The sequence below is a fragment of the Dictyostelium purpureum genome, assembly GCF_000190715.1.
Source record: "Dictyostelium purpureum unplaced genomic scaffold DICPUscaffold_94, whole genome shotgun sequence".
NCBI classification, from domain to species: domain Eukaryota; phylum Evosea; class Eumycetozoa; order Dictyosteliales; family Dictyosteliaceae; genus Dictyostelium; species Dictyostelium purpureum.
The window spans coordinates 59,860-83,882 of record NW_003519431.1 but is presented as its reverse complement, the minus strand read 5'-3'; the positions used below and the strand labels follow the sequence as shown (position 1 = coordinate 83,882).

The 24,023-nt window shown below is 25.5% G+C and overlaps 13 protein-coding genes across 13 annotated transcripts; 5 read left to right on the top strand and 8 right to left on the bottom strand.

The window, feature by feature from the left end:
* Positions 1-355: 355 nt before the first annotated feature.
* On the top strand, positions 356-1,797 carry DICPUDRAFT_151379 (uncharacterized protein; the record flags this gene model as incomplete). Its single annotated transcript, XM_003287239.1, has 2 exons — positions 356-631; positions 706-1,797. The coding sequence occupies 2 exons, from the start codon at positions 356-358 to the stop codon at positions 1,795-1,797; spliced, it is 1,368 nt and encodes a 455-aa protein (XP_003287287.1).
* An 84-nt stretch (positions 1,798-1,881) lies between these two features.
* On the bottom strand, positions 1,882-4,014 carry DICPUDRAFT_78145 (uncharacterized protein; the record flags this gene model as incomplete). Its single annotated transcript, XM_003287223.1, has 2 exons — positions 1,882-1,980; positions 2,059-4,014. The coding sequence occupies 2 exons, from the start codon at positions 4,012-4,014 to the stop codon at positions 1,882-1,884; spliced, it is 2,055 nt and encodes a 684-aa protein (XP_003287271.1).
* A 204-nt stretch (positions 4,015-4,218) lies between these two features.
* On the bottom strand, positions 4,219-4,856 carry DICPUDRAFT_78144 (uncharacterized protein; the record flags this gene model as incomplete). Its single annotated transcript, XM_003287222.1, has 2 exons — positions 4,219-4,488; positions 4,554-4,856. 2 exons carry the CDS (start codon positions 4,854-4,856, stop codon positions 4,219-4,221), a joined length of 573 nt encoding a protein of 190 aa, XP_003287270.1.
* A 255-nt stretch (positions 4,857-5,111) lies between these two features.
* Positions 5,112-5,896, bottom strand: DICPUDRAFT_78143 (uncharacterized protein; the record flags this gene model as incomplete). The annotated part of the gene is made up of 2 exons (XM_003287221.1): positions 5,112-5,492; positions 5,609-5,896. 2 exons carry the CDS (start codon positions 5,894-5,896, stop codon positions 5,112-5,114), a joined length of 669 nt encoding a protein of 222 aa, XP_003287269.1.
* A 607-nt stretch (positions 5,897-6,503) lies between these two features.
* DICPUDRAFT_151375 (uncharacterized protein) lies at positions 6,504-7,273 on the bottom strand (the record flags this gene model as incomplete). The annotated part of the gene is made up of 2 exons (XM_003287220.1): positions 6,504-6,878; positions 6,953-7,273. 2 exons carry the CDS (start codon positions 7,271-7,273, stop codon positions 6,504-6,506), a joined length of 696 nt encoding a protein of 231 aa, XP_003287268.1.
* Positions 7,274-7,656: 383 nt separating this feature from the next.
* Positions 7,657-8,467, top strand: DICPUDRAFT_78141 (uncharacterized protein; the record flags this gene model as incomplete). Its single annotated transcript, XM_003287238.1, has 2 exons — positions 7,657-7,707; positions 7,775-8,467. 2 exons carry the CDS (start codon positions 7,657-7,659, stop codon positions 8,465-8,467), a joined length of 744 nt encoding a protein of 247 aa, XP_003287286.1.
* A 414-nt stretch (positions 8,468-8,881) lies between these two features.
* Positions 8,882-9,556, top strand: DICPUDRAFT_151373 (uncharacterized protein; the record flags this gene model as incomplete). The annotated part of the gene is made up of 2 exons (XM_003287237.1): positions 8,882-9,241; positions 9,326-9,556. The coding sequence occupies 2 exons, from the start codon at positions 8,882-8,884 to the stop codon at positions 9,554-9,556; spliced, it is 591 nt and encodes a 196-aa protein (XP_003287285.1).
* A 194-nt stretch (positions 9,557-9,750) lies between these two features.
* On the bottom strand, positions 9,751-10,902 carry DICPUDRAFT_78139 (uncharacterized protein; the record flags this gene model as incomplete). The annotated part of the gene is made up of 1 exon (XM_003287219.1): positions 9,751-10,902. One exon carries the CDS (start codon positions 10,900-10,902, stop codon positions 9,751-9,753), a length of 1,152 nt encoding a protein of 383 aa, XP_003287267.1.
* Positions 10,903-11,431: 529 nt separating this feature from the next.
* Positions 11,432-12,918, top strand: DICPUDRAFT_151371 (uncharacterized protein; the record flags this gene model as incomplete). The annotated part of the gene is made up of 4 exons (XM_003287236.1): positions 11,432-12,055; positions 12,127-12,402; positions 12,479-12,652; positions 12,889-12,918. 4 exons carry the CDS (start codon positions 11,432-11,434, stop codon positions 12,916-12,918), a joined length of 1,104 nt encoding a protein of 367 aa, XP_003287284.1.
* A 160-nt stretch (positions 12,919-13,078) lies between these two features.
* Positions 13,079-16,761, top strand: DICPUDRAFT_151370 (uncharacterized protein; the record flags this gene model as incomplete). The annotated part of the gene is made up of 4 exons (XM_003287235.1): positions 13,079-13,306; positions 13,376-13,531; positions 13,602-14,027; positions 14,113-16,761. The coding sequence occupies 4 exons, from the start codon at positions 13,079-13,081 to the stop codon at positions 16,759-16,761; spliced, it is 3,459 nt and encodes a 1,152-aa protein (XP_003287283.1).
* An 85-nt stretch (positions 16,762-16,846) lies between these two features.
* Positions 16,847-17,764, bottom strand: DICPUDRAFT_32199 (uncharacterized protein; the record flags this gene model as incomplete). Its single annotated transcript, XM_003287218.1, has 2 exons — positions 16,847-17,338; positions 17,411-17,764. The coding sequence occupies 2 exons, from the start codon at positions 17,762-17,764 to the stop codon at positions 16,847-16,849; spliced, it is 846 nt and encodes a 281-aa protein (XP_003287266.1).
* A 753-nt stretch (positions 17,765-18,517) lies between these two features.
* On the bottom strand, positions 18,518-20,305 carry DICPUDRAFT_78135 (uncharacterized protein; the record flags this gene model as incomplete). Its single annotated transcript, XM_003287217.1, has 2 exons — positions 18,518-20,147; positions 20,229-20,305. The coding sequence occupies 2 exons, from the start codon at positions 20,303-20,305 to the stop codon at positions 18,518-18,520; spliced, it is 1,707 nt and encodes a 568-aa protein (XP_003287265.1).
* A 2,875-nt stretch (positions 20,306-23,180) lies between these two features.
* DICPUDRAFT_32213 (uncharacterized protein) lies at positions 23,181-23,825 on the bottom strand (the record flags this gene model as incomplete). The annotated part of the gene is made up of 1 exon (XM_003287216.1): positions 23,181-23,825. A coding segment is annotated over one exon (645 nt), but the record flags the coding sequence as incomplete, so codon positions are not given.
* Between the last annotated feature and the right edge of the window lie 198 nt (positions 23,826-24,023).

Genomic DNA, 24,023 nt, shown 5'->3' with positions numbered 1-24,023 from the left:
ATTTTTTATATTTTTTGTTTACTTTTTTTTTATTCATTATATTATATACTTTTTTTATTTTTTTGATGAGTTTTAATAAATTATTTTAAATGGGAATTTTAATTTTATATAGGAAATTATGTGGGTGTGGGAAAGTTCCAAAAAGAGTGTTTGGAGGGGTTTAATTAAGTTTTTTTTTTTTTTTTTTTTTTAAAAAAATTTTTATTTTTGTTTTTTTTTTTTTATTATTTTGTTTTTATTACATATTTTAAAAGACTTATTATTATTATTGTTTTATTATTTTTTGTACATATACTTTTTAAATATTTCTTTAAAATTGATTTCAATATTTCTATTTGATTTTTACAATCACAAAATGAAGTTAGTATTAATAATATTGGTATTATTAATAGTAACAAACAATTGCATTGCAATTTATAATGATGATTACTATGGAGATTGCAATTATATAAATCAAGATCAAAACAGTGAACCATTAACCATTTACATTTTAACATTTAGCAATAAAACAAATAATATCTTTATATCAAGTAATCAAATCAAAGACAACTCAACCACAACTTTATTATATAGACAAAATAAAAAAAATTTTAATCAGTTTGAATTTATAACAATAGCAAGTAATGACTCTGTAAGTAAAGTTAACTTTTAAAATTTAGGAAATTTTAAAATTAATACCAATATAAAATTATTATTATTCATTAGATTTTAGTTCAAACTGTTGGTGGGGAGCCATTTTTAATTTCAGATATTAAAAAAGAATCATTTTCTTATAGATGGGATAAACCCTTATATCACCCATTTTTAACTTATCAATGTAAAAATAATTTTGCAAATATTACAGCAATGACCTTATCGTCTACCAGCACAATTAAAAATAATAGTAGTAATAGTACAAATAATAATAATAGTGTATTTACAATTTTATCAGGATCAATATTTGGGGTTGATGAAGAGAAAAATTTTGACCATGAAACAAACATTGCAATAAACCCAAATGAAATTCCATCATTCAAATCTTCTTTTGATAGAGCCAACTCCATCATTTATTCATATATAAAAGAAAAAGATAAAGAAAATTATTATATAGTTATAACAGATTTAAACTTTAAAAACATTACTTATAATCAAATAAATACCGGGTTAGATTTTACTACAATCAGCCTATCAGCAAATAATAACACAATAGTTTTATCTGGATATGATCAAAAATCAAACACAACAAAATATTATAGCGTAATAATAAACAATGGCACTGCATCCCAATTAAACTCTTCAACAACAGATATTAATAAAAATTCTAAATCAAATTTAAATGCTTCAATTAAATTATTACTAGAAAAACCTATTAAAATTACAAATACTATAAAATCATCAAATTCAAACTATTTATTATCTTATTCAAGTATTTCAAATAATTTATTAGTTTTCAATATTGCAACAATGAAATTCAATATTTACAATATTACAATTAAAGGTGTTCATAAAGATATATCAGATAAGAATGATGACTACGAATCCTTTTTAATCCAAGATATGTTTGCAAGTGGTGGAAAGCCTCCAATTACCAATACAACTTTATCAATTGTAAATAATAGTCCAGCTAAAATATATCATAGAAAATCTTTAATAATCTTTGTAGTTTGTATTGGATTTGCCGTGTTGCTATTCGGATTTTTAGGGTTTTATGTATATATTAGAAAGCGTAGAAATAATAGATTTAAAAAAATTTCAGAAATAAAGGAAAACAAATACCCAGAAGATAATATTACAATTTTATTAAAAAACTATAGATAAAAAATAGTAAAATAAATATAAAAACCAATAAACATTAAATTATAATCTTTTTTTTTTATTAAAAAGATTTATTTTTTATTTTTTTTAAGAGTTTTTTATTTTCTCTAAAAGATTTAACGAACCCTTTACATTAATCTGCATATTTAATAACAGTTGTTCAATTTTAGGTACAAATTCTTTAATCTAGAAAAAAAAAAATAAAATGATGATTAGTATGTTGATCTATAATAATAAAAAAATACTATAAATAATAATTGTTACATTTTTTTGATAACTTGATATAGTAGTTAGCATTAAGGTGGCAAATTTTTGGTTTTTCGACAATGGTTTTGAAGCTATCGTTAAAACCTCAAATAAATCTGAAAATATTTTTTCGTTTAATAAAAGTTTTAATTGTATTATAGTTGTAAAAATCCAAATAACTGATTCATTCCAAATAAAATGTTGATTTTTTTGAATTGCAACCAATAATGATGAAACAAATTGGATTTTAACAGTGCTATCAATGTCCTTAATTTGAAGTAGTTTGATTATAATTTCTTTTTGAGGTGCTTGAAATTCTTCATTTCTAACTATTAGCGGAACCATGAATGACCCAATGAATGCTGTGTGATGTTGCTTAAAACAACTACCGAGTAGATCTAAAAACATTCTTTCGCTTTTATTTTTAACATCCAACGCTTTTGGTAAAAGTAAAGATGAAAAAAACTGGGATAGTGATAAAAAGCTAAAATCCAATGATATAATTGTTGATATAAACTGAACAAATTGATCTTCACTGTAGGTATTTGCCTCTAAAAGTTTTATAGCTTCACCAACATCACTAATTAAAAGTAATGGTTCAAGAAGATTTCCAAGATTATTATTTGTATTATTATCATTTCTAATAAAATCTTTGATTGCAATGATTGATGTGATCTCTTCATTTTGTAATTTTCTAATAGATGTTGACTCTAATGATTCAGTTATTGATTGCTTTGTCTCCATTTGTTTGTCTAATGATGGTGATGATGCAATATGATCTTCATACTCTTCTTGATGAGAAGAGGTCTTATTTACTGATGGTATTCTTTCTTTTGGCTCTGACTCTGTGGTAATACCTTTTGTAAGCATTGATTCAATGTCCATGTTTATATTATTAAACTCTGGTATTAATGTTTGGAACTGAACTGACCAATCTTGTAAATGTAAATCATCTTGCTTATGATTATTAAATTGATAAAATTCTTTATCATCCAGCATTAAATCATTTATATTGGTCAATAGTTTGTCATTTAAAAGGTGCTGCTCTGTTCTGGAATTCTTTGGTGTCAAATCTTGATGTCTATATGGGTTTTGGTCACATTGATCCGTGTTGTTTAGAAAAGATGATATTCTATTATTACCAAACTCTGTGTCTATTATTTCTTTAATTGCGTTACTATAGTAGTTGTATTGTTGTTCAGCGACCTCTTGATCAACGTTCATTTTGTTTTCGTCTTGTTTTTTCATTTCCTTATCTTCTCTTTCATTCATTTCTATATTTAGCTTATTAAGTTTTTCACCAATAAATTTGTTAAACTCTTTATCAAATGTTACAGTGAATGGATAATAAATACCAATTGATTCTATTTGTTGAAAATTTTCCTCTTCAACACCAATATCAATACTACTACTATTATTGCTATTATTATTGTTTTGATTACTATCTATTAAAAAGTCTATATCTGATAAGATTGAGTCTATTATAAAACTGAATAAATAATCTTCTTTATAAATTGAATAGCCTTTATTATTTTTTAAATATGATTTTATTATTAAATTCTTTAAATGATATATTGGAATTTTCATAGTATTGGATGGTGAGTTTTCATTATTTACACATCTTAATAATGTTAAAAACCAATTTAATAGTTCGATTTGTAATTCTTTATTTAATTGTAATATAAATAAATTATTATTATTGCCATTATTACTATTGTTACTATTATTACTATTATCTTTTAGTAGATAGTTAAAAAAATGTACCCAATTCCATACACTTTCATTTGATGTTATTATTCTTTGTAATAGTGATATAATATCGTTATCTATTTTTCTTTCACTAAATTCATTTAATTCATCTTGTAAGTTATCGTCATCATTTGGGAAATATTGTTGGTTTTGATGCTGTTGTTTATTAATATTATTTAATATGGTTTTAAATATAAACTGATAGAGGTTTTCTTCTTTATTCATTTAAAACAAAATAAATAAAAAAATTAAAAAGATTTTTTATTTTTTTTTAAAATTTTTATTTTTTTTTTATTTTTTTTATTTTATATTTCACACACCACCATGAATTATTTCTGTGTTTTAATTTAAAAATAAATATTTACTATTTAGGTAAAATGTTCATTGGATAAAATTTATTTATTTACAAATTTATTTAAATTTTTAAATCTAAATTAGATTTATTTTTTCTGATAAAATGATAGCATCATTATTTATATTTAATACTATATTATTATTATTATTATTTACAAGATTAAGATCATTATTTTGATTATGATTGGGGGTTACATTTGATGTTTTATAATATATATAAAATTTTGTTAAATCATAGGTCTTTTTTCCAAATGGTTTAATTTTATTTTTTTTTTCATATTTGATACCTAAAAAGAAATGTTTTGTATTATATTTTTGAATTATTTCGTCAACACCAAGATTCCACTTTTAAAAAAAAAATTAATAATATGTTTGAAAAAAAAATAAAAAAGAATTAAATAAAATAATACCTTTTTGAAATGAATATATTTACAAATTAAAATCCCAATAAATATAACACCATATATTATAGAAAGTATAACAGGGTTTATAATTCTAACAAATAATATAATTAAAAAAATAGCCATTGTGGTAATCAGAGATAAAAATAACTTTGTATTGAAACTCCATTTTTTATCAAGTTCTTTTTGCATTGATTGAATAAATGATAAATATTCTTTAAATTCCAACCCAGTTTCTGTTATTTCATTCGGTAGTTTCAAGGGTATAAGAAGCTCTTCGTTTTTAATTGTTGGAATTTTATATTTATTCATATTATTATTTTCACATTAATTTTTTATTTTTTTATTTTTTTTTTTATAAATAAATATGCAAAATAAAAATAAAATTTTTTTTCTTTTTCTTTATAAACGGTTTTGATTTTAAACCTCTGGTAACATAAGGAAATCCACCCAGATATTTATAAAATTGCTCGAAATTTAAAAAAGTTTTTGAAAAAACTAAAAAAATATTCACATAATTATTTTTATCTATTTTTTTTTATTTTTTATTTTTTAAAAAAAAACAAATTAATTTTTAATTAATGGTGTTTTTTCTGTTGATTTTTCTTGTTGTAAAAGTGGTTGTGGGTCTATTGATATATTATAATTGTTTGAATTGATAATGTTATCGACTTGTTTATCATATAAAATATCACATACAATATTTGAATATTGTTGTTGTTTTTGTTGTTGTTGTTGTGGTGGTAAGAGTGGGGGCATTTGATGGGATACCGGATACATTGGTAGATGATGCATTGGTATGGTTGGACTTGAATAATAAATGTATATTTTAGAGGTTGTTTTTCTATCTTTATCTTTAGAGTGATGAATTTTCCTTTCAATTCTAATACCTTTACTTGCATAGAAATGATTGAGTTCATTTATTTTATCACTAAATTTATTATTCCACTATGAGGAAAAAATAATATAAATTAGTATTTTATCAATATGATTATTTTATAAAATAATTATTGTAATAATATTACTCTGGAAAAAAGATAAATTATAATAATAATATATAATACAATGCAGACTATTAAACCTATAATTAAAAATAAATGACTGGCAACATTGGTCGCGAATAGAATACCAAATATTATACCAATTACAATCATTGGTATAGCCAAAAAAAATCTAAATCTTTTTCTTGAATCTATTTCTGATTTACATGACATTAAAATATTTCTATATTCACTAAATGTTAATAAATGACTTAATTCTATTGGTACACTATGAGGTTCTATAATCTCCTCTCTATATCGTGATCCAATGAAATTTTCTTGTGTTGGAACTTCATATACTAGTGTCGTCATTAACCCAATTATTTTTATTTTAAATATATATTTAATTAATATATATTTATAATTTAATTTGTAATTTAAATAAAAAATAAAATAAAAAAAAAAAAAACTTTTATGACATAGCTATTTAAAAAAATTTATTAAATAAATAAATAAATAAATAAATAATTTTAACCAGGGTTTATTAATATAAAATATTTCAATGTTATAAAACTCGCAAAATGATCAAAACCAAAAAAAAAAAAAATATTTTTTAAAAAATATTTTTTTATTTTTATTTTTTTTTTTCCATCCTTGCTTACCAGCCAAATCTAAATTTACTAAATTAAAATTTGTAAAACTATCTATTATTATAAATTTAGGAATAAGAAAAAGGAAAATAAAAATCAGTAAATGATACACATATTTTACAGTATTATTTAAATTTGCTTTTTTTAAAATTTAACCCTATTTCCAATATGGTTTTGGTGTTGTGGGTTTTTTGTAGATTGCATTTCAATCATAGTTTTCTCCGAGAGAATAATGGCAAAATTAGATTAAACTTGATTTATAATAAAAAAAAGGAAATGAGATAAATATAGGTATTATTAAAGTATGTATTTATTTATTACATATTTTTTTAATCTTCATTTTCTTGGTGAATGATTGCACTTGATGATGGTTCATCATCATTATAATTTATGTTATTATTGTTACTAAGTAATGATTCTTTTTGTTCTTTTTTTGATTCATATATTGAGGGAATTGATTCCATTTCGACCACATAATCGTTATCTCTTGATAGTTGAATTGTATTGTTTCTATATTTATCATCAATATCATCATTTGGTTTGTTTTCTTTCTTTTTTAAATAATAAATATTATATGTTACTTTAGTAATTTTCATTTTTTCGTAACGATCATTAACAGAAATTGAGTCAAGTACTATTTTAACACCATTTTTTGCATATTTAATATTTAATTGAGTTAATTGTTCTTTAATGTTTTCATTTCTCTGGTGGTATAGTAAAAGTAAATAATTTGTATACATTTATAATAAATAAATAATTAAATAAATAAAGTACTAACTTTAAATGCATAATAGGTTATTGAAAATAATGATCCTATACCAATTATTACACCTAATGCTATTGAAGTATACTTATCGAATGCATCCACAAAATATAATAGAAATACCAAAAATGTTAAAAAAAATATTATTACAACTGGTGCTAAATAGTATTTTCTTGACACTAATGGATTCTTTAATATATGATTAACCTGCCCTATAAATTGTTCATATTCATCTTTGGTCAAATTTCCTTCTAATTCTTTAGGATATTCATTTGATATATTATAATTTTCATCCAAATCCAATAGTATTTTGTTATATTTGTTATTATTTGACATTTTATCGATGTTTCTATTAAGTTTTTTCTTTTTTTAAATTAATCAATCAATTTTTTTTTTTAAATTTATATTAATTTTTTTTTAAAATTAAAAAAAAAAAATTTATTTTTTAAAATATTTTTTTTTTTTTTTTACAATAATAACCTCCAAGGTAATATAACTGACTATTTGTTATCTTAATTTTTTTATTTATTTTCAAATATGGTGTTTAATACCAATTTTGTTTAGCCTATATACATATAAGTTCAATTTAATATAATTTTTTTTTTTTCAATTATTTTTTTTTATTTTTTTATTTTTTTTAAATTTAAATTTTTTTATTTTTTTTTATTTTTTGTTTTTATTATTTCATGTTGTAGATCTTATGTGTATATTTTGTTAAAATGAACAATACAGCATTAAAGAATATTAGATGTCAAAAGTGTTTAGAATATGTAGGTTTAAAGAAAAAAAAAAAGAAATTTATTTCGATTAATATTAATGTAAATTAAATATTTCTAGGGACATTATACTTACCAATGTAAAAATAATGCAGTTTATAAATCGAGACCAACTCGTACAGCATTTTTAAATGATAAAAAATTACTAGAGAATACCTTAAAATCATACCAAGAACGCGATAAAAATACTATTAAAGATAGCGATAAAAAGAAATCAAAATCAAAATCAAAAGCAAAATCAAAATCAAAGAGAAGAAAAAGATCACATGATAGCAGTGATGATTCATCTGATAGTGATAGTAGTAGTAGCGATAGTGATTCTTATAGTAGTGATGATTCATCCTACAGTGATAGTAGCGATTCATATAGTTCAGATTCAGACTCAGACTCAGATTCAGATTCAGACTCAAAAAAAAGAAGAAAGAAAAACAAAAAATACAGCGAAAAAAGAGACAGAGACAGAAACAGGGACAAAGAAAAAGATCAAAAAAATGACAAAGTACAAAGAGATAGAAGTAGAAGTAGAGATAGAAGTAGAAGTAGAGACAAAAGTAGAGATGATAGTCCAACTAATGGTAAAATAGATACTGGTATAGAAAAAAATAATAAAAAGAGTGAATTTTCAAATAAAAATAGTCCAAGTAGAAGCCCCAGAAATAGAAATAGAAGTCCTTTAGATGAAGAACATAGGGGTCGTAGTAGAACTATAAATTATGAAAAAAGTAGAAGCAGAAGTCCCAGTCCAAGTAGATAAAAAACTAATTTTTTTTTTTTTTACACAATATTGGAATTTGTTTGGTGATGTCCAATAAAAAATAACAAAACATTAATTTCATATTAATGATAATAATATAAAAATTGTATTAATTTTTTGCTCCAAATATATTTCGGGTATTTTTTTTTTTTTTTTTTTTTATTTTTTTAATTCAAGATAACTTTTTTGTTTGGTTAGAATAAAAAAAAAAAAAAAAAAGAAAAAAAACTAAATATTTAATAAATTAATTTTTTTTTTTTTTTAAATTTTTAATTTTTTTTTTATTTTTTAATTTTTTTTTTTTTTTTTCAAAGCATATTTTTTAAAATATTTTATTTTTTTTATTTTTCTTTTTTTTAATATATATAAAACTTTATTTTTTTTTTAATATATACATATAGCATTACAAAGATGATGGAAAAAAGCGATATTAAACCAGCTGTAATTTTTGTTTTAGGTGGTCCAGGTTCAGGTAAAGGTACACAATGTGCCAATATTGTTGAGGAATTTGGATTTGTTCATTTATCAGCTGGTGACTTATTACGTGCTGAAATGAACTCTGGTTCAAAGAATGGTGATATGATCGCTACCATGATTAAAAATGGTGAAATTGTTCCATCCATCGTTACAATCGAATTACTTAAAAATGCCATTAAATCCAATCCAGGTAAAAACTTTTTAGTTGATGGTTTCCCAAGAAACGAAGAAAATAATAAATCATGGGAAGATAATATGAAAGATATTGTCGATACTAAATTTGTTTTATACTTTGATGTAAGTATTTTAAAATACTGATAAATAATATGGTATTTTTATATTAAAATAACATTAACATTAACATTTCTAAAATACTATTAGTGCCCAGAAGAAGTTATGACCGAAAGACTTTTAAAGAGAGGTGAATCAAGTGGTAGATCTGATGACAATATGGAATCAATTAGAAAGAGATTCCACACTTTTAATGTTCAAACCAAACTTGTTATTGACTATTATGGCCAATTCGATAAGGTTAGAAGAATCGACGCAAATAGAGATGTTAGCTTAGTTTATAAAGATGTCCAAGCACTTTTCAGATCATGTGGTTTTTAAGTAATTTAGTTTTATTGTAATAAAAAAAAAAAAAAAAAAAATATAAATAAAGAAAAACTATAAACAAAAAAAACTATAAAAAAAAAAAATTATCATTATAAAAGATTATAATAATAATATGTATCAATAATAATTAAAACTTAAAAAATAAAAATAAAAAAAGAAATCGAATAATAATATATTATTTTTATTTATTATTTTTTTTGTTGTTGTTGTTGTTGTTGTTGTTGTTGTGATGTTGTCGAGATGGTTCTAAATGATTTAGAGGGGTTTGATAATGACATTGTAAAATGATTTAGTTTTTTAACACTTCTATTCTTGAATAAATCTTTTGGTAAACCGGCAGATACTGATGGAGCGGTTTTTGTAACAGTTTTATCATCACCTTCCTTTTTTTTCTTTTTGGAACTGTTTACTGCAAAATCATCATCTTTATTTAAATCTATATTTATTGTTGAGTCAATATCTGGATTCTCTTGAATCAATTCATTCATAGTATTGCTATTTAGTACTATTTTATTTGGTTTTTCTTTTTTTAATTGCTTTGGTTTTGAAATTTCTAATAATTTATAAATAATAATTAATGTTGGTTTTAATTCGGATATGTATCTTGGTAATATTACAACTTCAAGGAAATTTATAAAACCTTGATTAATAATTGGTGGTGAAGATATTGTTGTTGTGGTTGGAGTGGTTGTAGTTGTTGTGGTATTTGAAGGTATATTTGTAAACGAATCCATTAGAAATGAAACATCTTGTAATAAGAATACTATATTTTCAATAGAGGAGTTTATGTTTTTATCCTCATCTTTTGTAGTTGTTGTTTCTAGTTTCTTTTTTTCGTATAATTTCTCTTTTAAATATAAATATTCAAATCTTAAAATAATTTGTAATTGATATTCCCATAGTTTTAATGCTGTTCTATTTTTAGTTACTCCTTCTTCTGCTTGTTGTTGTTGTTGTTGCTGTTGTTGATCTTTATATTTCAATCTTAGTGAATCTACAGGAATTATTAAATTTTTAAATATCCATTTTATTAATTCTTTTTTTTCATCTTTATTTGACAACTTGAATTCGTTTAGTGTTCTTATTGTATTAGATATCCAATCTATATCTTTGGTGTTGTTAAATGGATCCCCATTTATTAATGTATTTTGATACTGTTTTCTAATTTCTTGAAAATATAATTCTAATTTTTTCTTTTTATCATTTTCTTTAAGATCAATAGATTGGAATAAATTTAAAAAATCGGATTGTTCACTATCATTGTTATTAGTATTGCAACTTTTATTAATATTATTGTTATTATTACTATCGTTATCGTTATTATTGATTTTTTGGTTCATTTATTAATTATATAAAAATAATAATATTATTATAATAATATTTGAAAAAAAAATAAAAAATTATAAAAAAAATAAAAATAAAAAAAAATAAAATTAAAAAAAAAAATATTTTTTTGTATAAATAAGAGGGATTTAAAAAAGTAATAAATTCATATTCAAGTAATAAACCAAATTTTAAACTATTGTTTATATTACATCTCCCAATGAGATTTATATTTTAATTTAAGAATGTTTTTTTTTATTTTTTTTATTTATTTTTTATTTTTTTTATTTATATTTTATTTTTTTTTATTTAATTTAATTAGAAAAAGGTGACGTATTTATTATAATAATGAAAGCTATTCTATATTAAATCACTTAATTTAATAAATAACTTAAATAAAAAAATGACTTAAAACAAAATAAAATTTAGATATTTTTTAAAAATTGAAAATAAAAAAATTATTTAAATAATTTTTTTTAAATTTTTTATAATTTTTTTATAATTTACTTCAAACTTTCTGCTGCAAACAAATAATAAATAACAAAAATGATATCTATTAAAGGTTCATTGTTTTTTAATACTAGTAAAAATATTTATAATATTTCAAATTTAAGATATTTTACTACTGGTAGTTCAACATCAACATCACAATCAAAACCATCAAATATTAAAATTTATAAATCAACTACAACCAATGCATTATTTAATATTGCCACTGAAGATTGGCTATTTAAAGAATTTGATACAAATAAACAAGTTTTGTATTTATGGAGAAATACACCAACTGTAGTCATTGGAAGATACCAAAATCCTTTCAAAGAATGCCATTTACAAAAAATGGATGAAGATGGTGTAGTATTAGCCAGAAGATTTTCAGGTGGTGGTGCTGTTTATCAAGATTTGGGTAATACCAACTTTACTTTTCTTTCATCAACCTCAACCTATGATAAAAATAAAAACACCCAAATCATTTTAGATTCTTTAAAATCAATAGGTTTGCCAAAACCCGAAGCATCAGGCAGAAATGATATTTTAATTGATGGTAAGAAAGTATCTGGTTCAGCATACAAACAATCTGGTAATCGTTCTTTCCATCATGGTACTCTCATGATCGATGTTAATTTAGACTCACTCCAAAAATACCTAAACCCAAATAAAGATAAATTAAAGGTAATTATTTTAATTCGTTCATTACCAATTTTAATAAATCATTAATTTTTTTTTAATTCATATATTTTTAGAGCAAAGGTATAACAAGTGTTATTTCTAGAGTTACCAATATGAAAACACTCAAACCAAATATGACCCATGAAGAAATTTGTGATAGTATTATCAATGAATTCTGCAAAGTTTATGGTGAAAGTAATGTCGAAATTGAAGAACTCAATACCTCAGATTTAGAAAAAATTCCATCACTCAAAGAAACCTATAACACCTTAAAAAATTGGGATTGGAGATATGGAAACTCACCAACTTTTGAGCATCAATTTGAAAAAAGATTCGATTGGGGAACCATTGTAATTATCGAATTTAATTATTTGTTTTTTCAATTTTCAATAAAATACTAACTCGAACTTTTATATTACTATTTAGGATATCAATATGAATTGCACTAAAAGTGTTATTGAAAAAGTAAAAATCTATAGTGATTCATTAAATCCAATAATGATCGAATGTTTAACCGATAATCTATTAGGGGTCAAATATAATAAAGAGGGTATTGAAATTGCCATAGAAAGAACTAAAAATGCTTTAAATAACAAGGATGTAAATTCAAATCTCGATGAGTTAAAAGAATATTTAATTCATTCCATTTAAGGGGGTCCAATTTCAAATTTAATAATAATAAAATTAATATTAAACTTAATTTAATTCAAAAATATCTAAAAAGTTTTTTAACGAAAAAAAAAAAAAAAAAAAAAATATTATTTTTTAATTTTTTATTTTTTTATTTTTAAAAAAAAAAGAAAAAGTCTTTGAAAATTTTAAATTTATTTTTTTAGATTTTTAATAAGACACCAGTTATAGCATAACATATTATTATTATTTATTTTTGTGTGTGTCAATAATTAATAATAGTTTGTTTTGTGTTTGATATTATTATTCATAGACATTCAATATTTATATTGATTTTAAATAAAAAAAAAAAAAATCACACAAAATAAAATATATTATCAATAATATTAATCAAAAATGGTAAAAGAGTTTTTAGGGGAAAATAGTCAAGCAGGTCAAAATCTTTTAAGATTAGTTTCACGTGGTAATGCTATTATTTCAGAAATTCTTCGTTTAAGTCAACACATTCCAAGTGTATTCAAATTAGAAGATAGAAATGAAGCTAGAAGATATCAAGACATTTTATTAGATTTTAAATACCTTTCAAACCCAGATTTCTATGAATCTAAAATTGAAGAAAATAGAGTAATTATAGTGTTTAAATTCATAATCATTTAATTTATACTAATATTCTTTAAATTATTTGAATATTAGGATTTAGTTGAACTCGAAGCAGAATTCAGAGATAATCATATTGATATTTTAGTTAGATTTTACCACTTATTCGAAAGTATTTATAAATATATTGTGGATTTAGAACATTATATTGTTGATGTCGAAAAAGGTTTTTATATTCATTTAACTATTGAGGTAAGTTTAAATAATATATTTTTCTTTTTTTTTTTTTTACATAAATTTTAATATTGTTTTTTTTTTTTAGGCAATTTTAATTAATGGTGATGGTAAACAATTATTATCAGAAGCAGTTTATTTATATGGTGTAATGTTAATTTTAATGGATAATTTAATTGAAGGTCCAGTTAGAGAAAGAATGTTAATCTCTTATCTTAGAAATAAAGGTCCAGTAGATTTACCATTAATTGATGATGTTTGCAAACTTTGTAAATCAACTGGTTACATTCCAGGTGGAAGAAGACCAGCAAACTATCCAGAGGAATATTTTAAACGTGTCCAATTACCAGAAAATGTTCTTTCAATGATTGTTGGTCGTTTACGTTCTGATGATATTTATAATGGTACAGAATCATTCCCACAACCAGAACATAGAAGTGTAGCTTTAGCAACCCAAGCTTGTATGGTTTACGTTATTTTATATTTTATTCCAGATATTTTAAATAATAAAAATGTAAGTAAAGAAAACTATCAAACAATATTATTAATAATAATTTTTTATAAATTTTAATTCTTTTTTTTTTTTATAAACCACCTAGTCAATTATGAGAGAAATTGTTGATAAATTTTTCCCAGATAATTGGGTTATTTCATTCTTTTTAGGGTTTACAATCGATTTATCTGTAGCATGGGAACCATATAGAGCAGCAAAAACCGCAATGGCAAATACAATTACATTACAAAATGTACAATACCAACAACAAATATATTGGAAAGAATTAGCAGATTTAAATAAACTTGTAGAAGATTATTTACTTGAGGGTTTATTGGTCGAAGAGTATATTGTCGATAATGTTCATAGGATTATTAATTGTATTCGTAGATGCAATGTTACTATCCGTTGGTTAATGTTACACACTAATGCAAGCCAAAAGAGACTTAAAGATTTGGTTTCAATGGGCTCACAAGATGATGTTCTTTCACTTTTATTAAATACAGCACAGTTAGAATTTGTCTTTAAAAATATTTTCCAAGCACTTTTAGCAACAAAAGAAGAGAAATGGGAAGAGAATAAGAAATTAGCATCAGAAAGTATGGTTGAATTATCAGAATACTTTTCAGGTGAAAAAGCTTTGACTCGTGTTAAAAAGAATGAAAATCTTCAAAAATGGTTCTCTGAAATTTCAAATAAAATCAACTCACTCGATTCACAGGACAGCACAAGCACAGGTAGAAAGATTCAACAATTAAGCCAAGCTCTTGAAGAGGTTGAACAATTCCAACAAATTGATTCAAGTATTCAAGTCAAACAATTTTTAATTGAAACTCGTCAATTCCTTACCAAAATGATTAAAATTGTAAACATTAAAGAGGAAGTACTCATCAATTTATCAGTTTGTGCTGATATGTCATATGCCTGGGATATCATTAACAATTACGTTGAACAAATGCAAAGAGGTATCAAACAAGATCCAAAATGTGTATTAAAGCTTAGAGCAACCTTTTTAAAACTTGTTTCCATTTTAGATTTACCATTGGTTAGAATTGCTCAATGTTCCTCACCTGATCTTATCTCTGTATCAGAATATTACTCTAGTGAATTGGTCGGTTATGTTAGAAAAGTTTTAGAAATTGTTCCAAAACAAATGTTTTTAATTTTAAAACAAATTATTAATATGCAAACTAATAACCTCAAAGAATTACCAACCAAAGTCGAAAAAGAAAAGTTCCGTGATTATGCACAATTAGAGCAAAGATATGAATTAGCCAAAGCCACTCATTCAGTATCAGTTTTCACAGAAGGTATTTTGGCTATGGAAACTACTTTGGTAGGTATTATTGAAGTTGACCCAAAACAATTACTCGAAGATGGTATTCGTAAAGAGTTGGTATTACAAATCGCTCAAGCTATGGATAGAACATTAGTATTCAATTCAAAAAATCAAAAACAAGATGAACTCTTACAACGTCTTAGAGAGCTTTCAAATATTTTAGATGGTTTCAGACGTTCATTCCAATATATTCAAGATTATGTTAACATTCAAGGTTTAAAGATTTGGCAAGAGGAATTTTCACGTATTGTAAACTTTTACGTTGAACAAGAATGTAATAGTTTCTTAAAAAAAAAGATTTACGATTGGCAATCATCATTCCAATCAGTAGCCATTCCAATTCCAAGATTCGCACCACCACCAGGAGATAATGGTCCAGTTCAATCAGTCAATATGATTGGTCGTTTAGCAAGAGAACTTTTAAATCAAACAAATTGTAAAAATACACTCTATCTTAACCAAATTGGTTGGTTTGATCCAAACACTGGAAAGGAATTGGTTGGTATCAATACATGGTCAGTTCTTCACCAATCCGTTGGAATTTTTGGTTTAACAGGTTTAGATAAATTATTCTGTTTTATGATGGTCAAAGATCTTCAAGTATTTGTTACCCAAACTCGTTCTTTGGTAGAAAAGAGTCTTAAAGGTTTTATTAAAGAATTTGAAGACTATCTCATCCCAACTACCTCAATTCCAGATAATATTCAACGTTATCAAGTTGCTCTTGAAAAAACCAAACTTTTAGGCCCAATTTTTAGCGATGTTCTCACAAAGATTGGTCAAATTCAACTTATTAGAAGACAAATTTCAAATCAATTAAATTTCCATTGTAAGATCGATTCAAATATGCTTTTCTGTAGTTTAGATATTATGAATAAATCATTACTCAAAGATATTCAATCACATTTCCAACGTCCAGATGAAAAAAATCCATACCCATCAGATGACAATACATTACTCTCTGACTTATCACAATTTTTAGACACAACCGGAATTAACGATCCATTCACTAAAATCTATATTACAACATCACCACTCGAAGCATTCCCATGTTTACTTTTCCTTTTTGTTTTATCTCAAGTCACCAAATTCCAATACAACAGCAAGCTCAATGTTATGCAAGCCAAAAAACAAAAGAATTCTTACGATTGGACCCCATTCATCACTGGTTGTATTACAATTCTCCAACAATTCCATTCACTTCATACCCAAAAGTTTTTAGCATTCGTTGGTCAATATATTAAATGCCAAATCAATATCTCTCTTGCAAATCCAAAGGAAACCACTGAAGAATACCCAGAAGATGTTGTTGCTTTATTAAGATTTTTAGAAGATTTTTGTAAATACAGCCACACTTCAAGAAATCAAATTAATAATTATATACCACCATATCTTTTTGATCATTTTAATTTATAATCATAAAATAAATCAAAAAATAAAATAAAAATTATAAAAAAAAAAAAAAAAATTAAAATTATATTAAAATAGTTTATTATTATTATTATTTTAATTGCTCTAATTTATAAAGATCATTTCTTCTTTGGACAGTGATTGGAATACTTGATCTAACTTCATTTAGTTCATTTAAATCGATATCAGCATAAATAATTGATTGATGTTCATCAGTTTTTGATAAAATTCTTCCCCATGGATCAACAACAGTTGAATGACCCCATGATTGATAGGCAGAGTCAGGGTTTCTAGCTGGTGATACTGCTGCTACATATGATTGATTATCGACAGCTCTGCCTCTTTGAAGTAATTCCCAATGAGCTGGACCTGTAACTAAATTAAATGATCCTGGGAAAACTAACATTTTTGCGCCCATTCTGGTATATAACATTGATAACTCTGCAAATCTAATATCATAGCAAATCCCAACACCAACTTTGCAATATCCAATATCTATGACTGTAAAATCGTTACCTGGTGTAAGGGTTTCACTCTCTTTAAATTTAATTTTATTTGGTACGTCAATATCGAATAAATGAACCTAATATAAATAATAAATATTATTAACACCATTATATGTTATATATTTCCAAACGAAATAGTTTTAATTTACCTTTCTATGCTTTTTAATTAATTCACCTTTATCATTGAATATAAAACATGTATTGTATATCTTGCCATCGATTGGGTCTTTTTCTGGAATGGAACCACCAATTAACCAAATATTGTTTTTTTTAGCAGCATCTGATAATTGTTTAACGGTTTCACCGCTCTCTGTTTCAGAGTATTGTTCGAAAACTTTTGTGGCATATGGACAATTAAAACATTCTGGTAATGATACTAAATTAGCACCATTCTTTGCTGCTTCATCAATAAATTTTAATGCATTTCTAACATTTTCTTCTTTATTTTCGCCTACAAGCATTTGAATACCTGCAAATTTAAAATTCTTTTCTCTTTCTGCCATTAAATGTTGTTTTCTTAATTGATGTGAAACGTGGGCAAAATTTCTAAAACTATAATTATTATTATTAAAATATAAGCTTGTATTACTATTTAATAATTGATTCTTTTTGAAAAATTTTGTTTTATCACCAATTAATAATGAGTTTGAAAATCTATTTATTGAGTTTCTAAGTATACTAATTGACATATATAAAGTATAAATGGATAGAATAAAAAAATAAAAAAATAAAAAAATAAAAAAATATAATTAAAATAAAAAAATAAAAAAAAATAAATAAAAAAAATAATTTGGTCAAAAATTCAATTTTTTTTTTATTAAATTTTTTAATATTTTCAATCTTAAAATTTATTTTTATATTTCGTTTTATTATATATTTAAAAAAAAAAATTAATTATAATTAAATAAAGTAATCAGCCATGATTAATATTTTCCTACCAACACTCACATTAAGCTCGTTGGATTGTAATTTTCTAACATTTATCATGACCTTGCTAAACTCAAGAGTTTGATCATTTAAATGCTTCGAACCCCTATAAAGATAGAACTATTTGGTTAAAATCATCACCCTTTTTTAAAAAACAATGTTGTTTATTTAATAATAATATATAACATTAGTGATTCATTTTCCTACCTCTTAAATAATAAATGGCAATTAATATTTGACATTAGAATTTGGTAATAATAATTTTTTAAAATCAAAAATTAAAACTTGTAATTAAATAAATTTTATTTTTATTTTTTTTAATGTTGCACTTAGATTATTTTCTTATCCATAATGAAATCTTTGATTGAAGGCATCACGAATGCTATTGAATATTCCTCCAAAACTTTTGGTAATAAGCCGGGTGGAACTACCCGGCGATAACCGAATGTCAGTGTTGTGAGACTTTTTGGTATTGATCCTGGTAGAACTATTTGGTTAAAATAATAACCAAATGTGAGTGTTATAAGACTATTTGGTAATGAACCGGGTAGAACTATTTGGTTAAAATAATAACCAAATGTGAGTTTTGTGAGACTATTTGGTAATGAACCGGGTAGAACTACTTGGTTAAAATTTTTACCGAATGTGAGTGTTGTGAGACTATTTGGTAGTGCACCAGGTAGAACTACTTGGTTAAAATTATCACCGAATATAAGTGTTTTGAGATACCTTGGTAATGCGCTGGGTAGAACTACTTGGTTAAAACGATTACCGAATGTGAGTGTTGTGAGACAAGTTGGTAATGAATAGGGTAGAATTACTTGGTTAAAACAATAATCGAATGTGAGTGTTGTGAGACTATTTGGTAATGATCCTGGTAGAACTATTTGGTTAAATACAGAGCCGAATGTGAGTGTTGTGAGATAATTTGGTAATGAGTCGGGTAGAACTATTTGGTTAAATAGGGTTCCAAGTGTGAGTGTTGTGAGACTATTTGGTAATGTTCCTGGTAGAATTACTTGGTTAAAATTTTTACCGAATGTTAGAGTTGTAAGACTATTTGGTAATGTGCCGGGTAGAACTATTTGGTTAAAATCATGGCCGAATGTGAGTGTTGTGAGACTATTTGGTAATGAGTCGGGTAGAACTATTTGGTTAAAACAATAGCCGAATGTGAGTGTTGGGAGATATGGGAGTGATCCGGGTAGAACCATTTGGTTAAAATTAACACCAAATGTGAATGTTGCGAGACTATTTGGTAGTGCACCAGGGAGAATTACTTGGTCAAAATGATTACTGAATGTGAGTGTTGTGAGACTATTTGGTAATGAGTCAGGTGGAACTACTTGGTTAAAATAATAACCGAAAGTGATTGTTGTGAGACTATTTGGTAATGAGTCGGGTAGAAGTACTTGGTTAAAATCATAACCGAAAGTGAGTGTTGTTAGACTATTTGGTAATGTGCCGGGTAGAAGTACTTGGTTAAAATAATGACCGAAAGTGAGTGTTGTTAGACTATTTGGTAATGTGCCGGGTAGAACTACTTGGTTAAAATCATAACCGAATGTGAGTGTTGTGAGACTATTTGGTAATGAGTCGGGTAGAAATACTTGTTTAAAACAATGGCCGAAAGTGAGTGTTGTGAGACTATTTAGTAATGTGCCGGGTAGAACTACTTGGTCAAAATCATAACCGAATTTGAGTGTTGTGAGACTATTTGGTAAAGTAGTTATTAACATATTAAAATGGTACAAATCTAAATTTTTCAAAAAGGGTGGAAATTCATTTTTATCTGGTAGTGGACCACCACCCCACTTAAGTGTTGTTATATATGATTTATCTTTAAACTGGTCATATTGTTTTTTATCAAGATCTACAACATTATGTTTAATAAACTTTAAAATATGTTTATGAATTTCATTTCTTAAAAATATATTATTCCAAACTATATATAATAATCTATAATAAATAGTTAAAAAGAGAAAACACCATTTAATATAATTTAATTTATAATTATTGATTGTATTGTATTGTACTTACCTATCACTAATATTACTACTGTTTTTTAACTCTTCATTTACCTGAAATTTAATTAGAGATGACAGTAACTTATCCATTGTTAATATAAAAATAAATAAAAATAAATAATAAAATAATTTTTTTAAAATTTAAAAAATATTTAATACAAAATAATAATACTATTGTTTACTGATGATTTAAGATTTTTTTTTTTTTATTAAAAATAAAAAAACAGTCTTCAAAAATTGGGGATATTTTTTAAAAATTTTTAAAAAAATTGTGTTAAATATCCTCACATATTTATTTCACTTTTGTTTTATAAAATTTTAAATATTTAATTATAAAACATTAGTGATTCATTTTCTACCTCTTCAATAATAAATAGCAATTAATATTTAACTTGAGTATTTGTTAGTAACAATTTTTTAAATCAAAAATTAAAATAAATTTTATTATTATTTTTTTTTAACTGAGATTATTTTCTTACCCATCAGTTTATCAGTTTATTATTTATTTAATTTAGTTTTTATTATTATTTCCATACAAATCTAATTCATTTAAATATTTTTTGTGTTAAATATTTAAAATGAAAATAATTTATTGATCGAAATATTGAGGATTACAACTTGTCGATAAAATTTCAATTGAGCTATAAAAGAAACCATATTTTGAATATGTAAAGTCATAAGTTTGACCTGGTTTCAAACCTGATACTCTTATTTGTTCTGGAAGTTCATATACCTCTGGAGAAACTGATTCGGTACCATTAATACTAAGAAGTCTACCTTTTATTGAAAATGATAGATTATAAAGAGTTTGTGAAGGAGAGGTATTTCTTATTGATACACCAAAAATAGAGGTGATGAAGCTAAATTTGCCTTTAATCTTTTCTTGTTTTATATCGGCAGTACATTGATTTTCGGGTAAGTTTGCGGCACTGCTATCATTTTGACTAATTAAATCACATTCATCATGTCCAATAAATTTCAAATGTGCCGGTGTATTTCCTTTAGAATAATAAGTAAAAGAATAGAAACTTGTTGGTCTTAATGGAATACCTGATACGCTAATCTTGTAAACACCATCTTGACTTGTATCATCTAAACCATTAACATTTTCGACAGTGGTATCAAAACTAATAAAAAGACTATTAATATTTTTTGATCCAATATTTGAAACTTCTACCCACCAAATATTTTTAATAATACCATCTTCCTTAACATATCCAATAGCTTTTTGAGTATAGGTAATTGTACATTGTTCTTCAGATGAAGTTTTTGAATATGATTGGGTTGGTTGGGATGACCATGAAGGTATTGATAATGATGTATCTATAGAGGAAGAAACTGCTGGTGAAGTTGAGGATGAAGAGGTAATTACCGGTGAGCTTGATGAAGATGTAACTGCTGGTGAGGTTGATGATGAAGAGGAAACTTCTGTTGATGAAGATGTATCAATTGAGGAAGATGGAAACTCAGAATCATTTGTAGAAGATATAGGTGAATTAGTGTTAGATGATGAAATTTCTAGAGATGTGGATGATGAAGAAACATGTGATTTCGACTCCATTGATGATGAAGTTAGTAGAGGATCTTTAGTGGAAGAGGATGAAGATGGTTCTTCTTTGCTATTACTTGAGGCAGCTGAACTAGATTCTATGTTATTTGATGTGGAAGAATCTGTATTATTTGATTCATTATCTACACTACTTGAGGTGATTTGTGATGAACCGCCATTTGATGAAACTGGTTCTATACTACTTGATGTATTGGATTCGATACTATTACTTGAGGATACATTTGGTTCACTTCTTGATATAATATGCGATGCGTCACTATCTGATGATGTAACAGATTCTGTAGCACTGTTACTTGATGAAACAGTAGAAGAACTACTACCTGTTATTATAGGCTCTATAGAATCCAAACTACTCGATCTAGATGATTCTAAACTCGATGAAATAGATTCTGTTATACCACTTGACGAACCCATATTGCTTGAAACAATAGGTTCTGTGCTGGTACTTGATGCGCCTGATTCTATAATACTTGATGAAACAGATCCCATACTTGATCTGGATGATTCTAAACTATCTGATGATACATGTTCACTACTTGAAACTGACTCCACACTACTTGCTATACTCGATATAGCAGGCTCTAAGCTATCGATATTTGATGAGGATTGTGATGTACTACTTGATGAAACTGCACTACTTGATGTAACAGATTCAACACTACTTGCTATACTACTTGATGAAATAGATTCTACACTACCACTAGTTTCAGATGATTCTAAACTACTTGATGCAATAGATTCTGAATTACCACTTGAAACAGGCTCTGAGCTATCGATGTTTGATGAGGATTGTGATGTACTACTTGATGAAATAGATTCTGTATTACCACTTGATGAAACAGGCTCTGAGCTGTCTATTGTCGATGAAGAAGGTGATATACTACTTGATGAAGCATATGCACTGCCATTTGATGAGACAGATGTATCTTCACTCGATGCAGCTGGTTCTACATTACCACTTGGTTCGCTTATTGATCTAGCATGTGAAGCACCACTATCTGATGTAACAGATTCTGAAGCACTGCTACTTGATGAAGTAGGAGATGAACTACTACCTGTTATTACAGGTTCTATACTTGGTGTTATAGAATCAGCATCACTTGATCTAGATGATTCTAAACTACTAGATGAAACATGTGCACTACTTGATGGAATAGAAATCATACTGCTTGAAATAGATTCTACATCGCTTGATATAGCAGGTTCTGAGGTATCAATAGTTGATGAGGATTGTGATGTACTACTTGATGCACTGCCTGAATTAAAAGTTTCCACACTACTAGATAAAATTGGATCATTACTGCCACCCGATGAAATAGATTCAACACTACTTGATGTAACAGATTCTACACTACTTGCTATACTCGATATAGCAGGCTCTAATCCATCGATATTTGATGAAGATTGTGATGTACTACTTGATGAAACTGCACTATTTGGTGTAACAGATTCTACACTACTTGCTATACTACTTGATGAAATAGATTCTACACTACCACTAGTTTCAGATGACTCTAAACTACTCGATGAAACAAGTGATGCACTACCACTTGATGAAACAGGTTCGGTGTTACCACTTGAAGTGCTACTAGGCGAAACAGGTTCTGTGCTGCCTATTGTTGAAGAAGGTGATATATTGCTTGATGAATCAGATGCACTTCCACTTGATGAATCAGATGTATCCCCACTTGATGAAGCTGGCCCTGAATTATCACTTGATGAAATAGATTCTGTGCCACTTGATGAAACAGGTTCTGTGCTACTTATTTTTGGTGAAGAGGGTGATATACTGCTTGATGAAACAGATGAACTACTACTTGATGAAATAGATGTACTACCACTTGATGGAACATTTAGTTCACTATCTGATGATGTAATAGAGTATGAAGCACTGGTACTTGATGAAGCAGGAGATGAACTGCCACCTGCTAATATAGGTTCTATACTTTGTGATATAGAATCAGTATCACTTGATATTGATGATTCTAAGCTACTAGATGAAATAGATTCTGGGTTACCATTTAATGAAAGAGAATTCATACTGCTTGAAACCGGTTCAATATTACTTGATACAATAGGTTCTGTGCTGGTACTTGATGTACTTGGCCCCACAGTACTTGATGAAACATATTCCTTACTTGATCTAGATGATTCTAAACTATTTGATGAAACATGTTCACTACTTGAAACTGACTCCACACTACTTGATATAGCAGGCTCAAAGTTATCGATATTTGA